The sequence below is a fragment of the Clytia hemisphaerica genome, unplaced genomic scaffold, assembly GCF_902728285.1.
Source record: "Clytia hemisphaerica strain Z4C2 unplaced genomic scaffold, Clytia hemisphaerica genome assembly, whole genome shotgun sequence".
NCBI classification, from domain to species: Eukaryota; Metazoa; Cnidaria; class Hydrozoa; order Leptothecata; family Clytiidae; genus Clytia; species Clytia hemisphaerica.
In genome coordinates this window covers 11,619-18,349 of record NW_027104305.1, presented here as the reverse complement: position 1 = coordinate 18,349, position 6,731 = coordinate 11,619, and the positions used below count along the sequence as shown (strand labels likewise).

The window sequence follows — 6,731 nt, the reverse complement described above, 5'->3', positions numbered from 1 at the left end:
AGAATATCTATAAAGCGTGTATTTTCTTTTTCTAGCTCGAATTGGATGGGAGCTCACAGATATCTAACGACCAGATGATACTTCTTAACAAGATCACTCTCAGATGCACGTTATTGTCTTAGTGTGTTATTATAATGTATGAAAGAAAAAATACCTTTACTCAGTCTTCGTTTTTTTCTTCCTTTGATCTCAATGAGGAGTGCTGGATAATATTGCTTAAGATGGGGGTAGAAGAAATTGTACTTTTCCATCTCCTTAAGGTTTTCGAGCGGTACTAGTTCCCCAGTATGGTTAGTTGGCTTTAAAGTTGAAAATGGGAGGGATAAGTTTAGGCGTTTTCCGTTGGATTCTTCCTCTGTAAAAATAATCTTTAACACAGGTCCAGTGTCTTCCCCTAAAAGAAAATTGAAATGTTTTTAAGTACGACCCAATTTTTCACAAAGTTAGAATGAATGTAAGCCCTGACCAAAAAATTAAGGTTGCTTATAAGAAAAATATGTGCTGGAAGAAATTACACTGCACCTCACAAGTATCTTCGACACCTTCTATTGAAACAAATGTCACTTACCAAAATTGTCCGCCAGTTTGGCTGATGGTTTACGTTCTCTTTGCTGGCGAGACATGATTCCTTACACAGTTTGAGACAAAAAATCCTACGACTGGCTCTCAAAAATAAAAATTTCTTATGAAAAAAGGGCGGGCATTTAAAAGGACTTTCGAACAAAAAATGTTCGAATTTTAATCGAACGTTTGACGTTCGAATAATTATTATTTTGCGCTACTGATGCGCCATTTTCGAACGTTTATAATTCGAATGTTTTTGTCTGGAGTCTGTCCGCATTTTGCTTTCAAAGATGGAGGGAGAGGACACAGGTCTGTCTCGTGCATCTTTTTATAGATATAGAGATGTTTTGTATCAATCTAGCACCGAGGAAGTGTTCTACGATTCGTTTGCAGTTCAATCTAACTCAGACGAAGAACTGGAACCTGATAATGAACATGACGTCGAAATGTTTGATTGTGAAAATGATAACGAGTCTGAAGGTGATGAAGTAGTTCCTGAATGTTGTGACAATGATGATCAATTCGATCAAAGTGCAGGTGATGAAATCGAAGGTATATATAGATTGGATAGACTGTTTTCCGGGGGGGGGGGGGGGTAAATTTCCTAAAGATGTTATATCTTTAACCACCCCCCCCCCTATATTCTGGAAAGACCAATTTTGCTGAGTACAGTTTTGGGATTTTTTTATGCTTATAAAAACATGTAGTCGAAGAGCTACAGGTTTCCTATAGACAACACTCTACTTCTGATTGAGCTTTGGCTTCTTCATGATTATGACGGCGCTGGGTTCAGTACAGTGAAGTAGACAAGAGGACCTTCTTGAACTTTTTCAATTTCATTTTAAAGCAATAACAAAAATTATTTAAAACAATGAATTGTATTCTGAAAACCCTATTAAAGTTTAAATTGTAATAATTACTGTAATTAGTTTCATGTTTCATTGCCCAATTTGCTTTAAAAACACGCCCTTTTAAGACGTTACAAAAAGTAATTTTTATCTACTTTGACCATAGGTAGCTGTTCTTTTAAACTATAACTTTCATTTGAAAAGTTCTAGTTCTTATCCTATCTGAGTTCTGTCTGATACTTCCCCTGGCAGGTCTTTGTTTGTATGCTAGGGGTGAATTTTAATTAAGTTAAGCTTTTTTTACCTTTCATTGGAATAATTATTTGTTATTGCTTTTATTGATATCATAATAATGTCAATAATTGTGCGATGAGTTTGTTGAACTAGAACTGAAGTGAGATTTTCTTTCATTTTTCAGCCTTTTTCGCAAGCCATGAGTACCATACTACAACTGTCGAACACTTGGAAGATGTATTTAGGGTTGAAGATGAATTTTCCAATGATTTATTCAATGAAAATGATTATTGGGAAGATTTTACTGAAGAATCACAAGGTAAATGAGGTGGTATTACAAATTTTTGTCAGTGGGAAGGCCTGTTGATGATTGTTTTAGCTAGAATCTTTGAATGCAATATCGCTCCACATCTCACACGTCATAATTATTTCAACTAGAAATTTGTACGAGTTCCAATTCCACAGTTTATTTTGAAACAATTGAAAAATCGTGAAAGTTATTACCTTTCTTTTGATATCGTAAGGCTGTTGAAAAAGTGGGTCAGTTGGTTTAGCGGTCAGTGGTAAAAAAATTCTGTTGGAAAGCGCTGTTGTGTGGGTACTTCTATATACCCTCAAATCACTTCAGTAACAAACAGCGCTTACATCAAAATACCTATCAAAAATTGATGTCGTCCATTTGGGGGTGATGTTTTTTTTCTTGCATGGACCATTATGGTAAAAGTAGGGGGCGGGAATGTGACAGAATCTTTTTCTCAGTGTTAAGGCTTGGGGACATGAGAAGTTTTTTTCGCATTGGTACGTGCCATGTTTTTTTTGTTTCATGGGACGAAAAGTGAGGAAAATACATGCTGATTTTGTCCCTGGGACAATGGAACAAAATTGATTTGAATCGATGGGTGAATGGTGGGATGGAGTATGTTGCATTGCACCAATGGGAAAAAACTTCTTGTGTCCCCAATGCTTTTATTTTCATGCTATTAATCAAATTAATTAAATTTCTTTGCAGATGATTTATTTGATGAACCAGAGAAGGATGGATGTAACAGTGATATAACTGGGCACTTTTCTTCACCACTTTACCCTGAGGCCACTGTAACTTTGGGAGCAGCCATAACGATGATAATTGCTTTTTCGCAGAAATACAAACTTCCTGGTGTTGCACTTTCCTCCTTGATCATCCTCATTAATATTCTTTTACCGTCAAACCATATCTTTCCGAGATCATTGTACATGCTTAAGAAGCTTTTTGGCTCACTGAATCCTAATGTCAAAACACACTACTTTTGTAAGGAGTGTTTAATGAAATTGGATAAAGACAGTGTTGTTTGTCCAAATTCTACATGTTGCCAATCAAAAAAAACGGAAAAACCTATGACCAAGTCGTACTTCATGCAATTTGACATAAAAAGCCAAATCAAAGCAATTTTTTCGCGTGCTGGTATGCTTCTCAAATTAAATCACCGCTTTAATCGTACTGCATCATCACCGTCTGACATATACGACTTTTCATTATATAAATCATACTCTGCTTTTCTAAATAATCCGTTCAATATATCTTTTATGTGGAACACTGATGGTGTTCCCCTTTTCAAGAGTATCAAGTCATCTATCTGGCCAGTCTTCTACACAATAAATGAATTACCTTTTAAAGATCGCAGGAAAAAGGAAAACATTTTGATTAGTGGCCTGTGGTATGGGGAGACACATCCTAATATGCTGCTGTTCTTATCTCCGCAGTTTGAATCTTTTAGAGAGCTGACTTATTTTGGAACACAAATAAATGAAGAAGTCACCATTAAATCCATGTTGCTTTGTGGCACTTTTGACATGCCTGCTAAAGCCAGTGTGCTAAATTTCCAACAGTTTAATGCATTTTATGGCTGTCCTAAGTGTCTTCAAGAAGGGGAGACAGCAAAAACTGCAAAAAACGGAAATGTAAGGTGTTTTCCATTCAATAAATCCAATCCAACTGGCCCCCACCGGACACATACTGAAACAGTCGAACATGCTAAGGAAGCAATGATTGCCAAAAATCATGTAAAAGGAGTTAAAGGACCCACACCATTAATGCTTGTACCTAGCTATGATGTAATTCGTGGCATTGGCATAGACTACATGCATGCTGTACTACTAGGTGTTACCAAATTGTTAATGTCCATGTGGTGTGATGGCTCTCATAAGAATGAACCTTATTCTGTTTTTCAAGCTTTACCTCAGGTTGAAGATCGTTTGTTATCATTGAAGCCACCTAATTATATTACCCGTGCACCCCGAACAATTAAAAGTAATCTTGGTTATTGGAAAGCATCAGAATTTCGATCCTTTTTATTGTATTATTTTGTTCCTGTCATGTCAAAGCTGTTGCCATCAATCTATTTTGAACATTTCTATTTACTTTCTCATGCAGTTCATTTACTACTGAAATCAAATATCACATCAAATGACATCGCCACAGCAAAGAGGTTTATTTTCTTATTTTGCTCAACCTTTGATAAGCTATATCAACGCCGTTACATGACAATAAATATCCATTCTCTTATACATTTACCTAAAACTGTTTCTGAACTTGGTCCATTGTATGTGTATAGTTTATTCAGTTTTGAAGATAAAAATGGCTTTATTCTCAAGTTAATACATGGTACGCAGAACATTTCGTTTCAATTGGCTAGTGCAGTTTCTGCTTCTAACTATTTGCCATATTTAGCAGAAACTTGTATCAAACCTGACACTAATGAGGACAAATACATGCGGCAGTTAAATGGAACCTATCATAAGTATTGTTTTGAAATTAATCACAATATAATTGGAATAGGATCCCTTTCCACATATGTTGCTTCAAAAGAAGAAAGCGCCCTTTTTATTAATCGATTTATGGAGCTAGAGTTTTCTGCATTTACCTTCCCTTCAATAAAGCTTGAAGGATACATAATTAGATCATGTTGTCGCACAAAAGAAATACGTCGGAATAGCACAACTGTCTCCCTTGCCACAGGTCATTATTTTTCTATTGATCGTTTTGCTTGCTTCAAGAACAACAATGGAAATGTATACTACGTTGCATTTGGTTATTTTTTCGATATTGAACATTTTCAAGTTTTCCAGCCTGAGAGTGGTTTTTCAAGTTGTCTGAAGGAAGGAGAAGCTGAATCAATAGTGAAGAAAGTGAAGCTTAATGATAAACTTAGCATGGTTGAAGTTACAGAAATTATCGAGCAATGTTTATTTCTTGGAGTTGATTGTGAGAATTCTTATGTAACAAATTTTCCCAATGTTTTAGAATCTGATTGATTTCTAGATTTTTTTTAGGTATTTCCAGTATCGTTTTAGTAACCCTATTTTCTACACTTTTCAAATTTCATTTAGAACAGGTCATTATTATAAGGTCTGTAATAGGAATCAATCATTTGAAGATGTTGTGTATTAGATAAATTAGATTAAATTAATAATTTTAAATTAGATTTCTCTCTCTCTCTCTCTCTCTCTCTCGCTCTCTCGCTCTCTCTCGCTCTCTCGCTCTCTCTCGCTCTCTCGCTCTCTCGCTCTCTCTCTCTCTCTCTCTCTCTCTCGCTCTCTCGCTCTCTCTCTCTCTCTCTCTCTCTCTCTCTCTTGCTCTCTTTCCCCTTCCTCATTGTGTCTCTCCTTTTTCTTACACAGAATTGACATGTCAGTTTCATTGAAGGTTTTCCTCTCCTTTTTTAGGTATTGTTCATTAAGTTGTTTATATTAATTTTCAATTTTGGCAAAGTTTTTTAGCCATTTTTGTCATAAAATTCCATCTTGTGTCCAAACATGAAAGAAATATTAGTACAGAGTCACATTGAAGAAAACTATTTTTTTAACAATCATCAGATACTGCACTTAGGAAACTGATACACTAAAAGCTTGCATCATAAATATTAAGGCTTTAGAATATCATTCACATGTTTCAATTTATATTCAAATAAAATTTGTTTTTGTTTTTGTTGAGAAGGCTTGTTAAACATAGAGGTTTTCGTAGTTCTAGTAGTTTTATAATATTTTAACTTATCATGTTTCTAACCCATGAAAGCTCTTAGCAAGGTTTGGTTCTGTAGTTCTTCTAGATTGGTGATTCTGAGGAATTTTGAATGTTTCTTTCTTTGTAAAGTTCATAAATGCATATATATATGATCTTTTATTAGCTATTTTGCTGAATCCAAAATACTTTATTTCGTCAATATCCTATTTTCTTTGCTATTTTTATTTTTATCGTTAAATGGATTTTGAGGTGATGATTTTTCATTTTTATCATAAAATCTTTTGAGATGATAATAATAGTTGAATTTTTTAAAGTTTTTGAATTTAAAGTTTCATCAATTGAATATACTGTCAAATATTTTTAGTGGAAAAATAATCAAAGTTGTTGTTTTGATGTTATTTTTATTATGGATTAGAAGCAGTCTATTATCTGCTTGTTTATAAGAATAATGTTTATAAGAATATTAGAAGAAAACGTAATTTTTACCAGGAGATGAGTTGTGGTGTTTTATAAGAAAATTTATGAAATAGATATGTTCAGAATATCTTACCCTCAGAATTCCTAAAAATACTTCACCCTCAGCCAAAAACACTATTCTTTTCAAAATAGCATGCATTTCTCATTTGAGCACATCCCTGAAAATTTCACTTACCTATGTTGGATAGAAATTTGTTCGTCAAAAATCGAAAAATAGGGGCGTTTTTTTGACACACCCGGTATGTTTGAAAGTGTAAGGTAGCATGCAAACTCTTTTTCATAACTTATTTTTACCTGCTTCCATATTTTCATTTCAAACAGGGGTGTTTTAGTGTTTTTCAGCTATCTTATTAAACGCCTTTAAAGGTCTGGAATTATGGGAATAATGCTCCTCTTGAAACACATAGTATGTGTCTTTCAATTGAAATTATTAATTCTAAATTCAGTGGTTCTGCCAAAAATTATTCAGCTAAATTTTTTTTTTAGTGAAAATTAAAAAAAAATCCAATCCTATATGAAACAAAGCATATGAAACGATTGACATAAATGGTTCATCCTATAAAGAATCTGACATTGTCCCCGGCAAGTACTTTTAATTTTTTTTTTCT

The 6,731-nt window shown here is 34.1% G+C and overlaps 1 protein-coding gene across 1 annotated transcript; it reads left to right on the top strand.

Moving 5' to 3' along the window:
• Window positions 1–787: 787 nt before the first annotated feature.
• On the top strand, window positions 788–6,158 carry LOC136817456 (uncharacterized). Its single transcript, XM_067073784.1, has 3 exons — window positions 788–1,116; window positions 1,831–1,965; window positions 2,656–6,158. The coding sequence occupies exons 1-3, from the start codon at window positions 855–857 to the stop codon at window positions 4,935–4,937; spliced, it is 2,679 nt and encodes an 892-aa protein (XP_066929885.1). The 5' UTR covers window positions 788–854; the 3' UTR covers window positions 4,938–6,158.
• The last annotated feature ends 573 nt before the right edge of the window (window positions 6,159–6,731 follow it).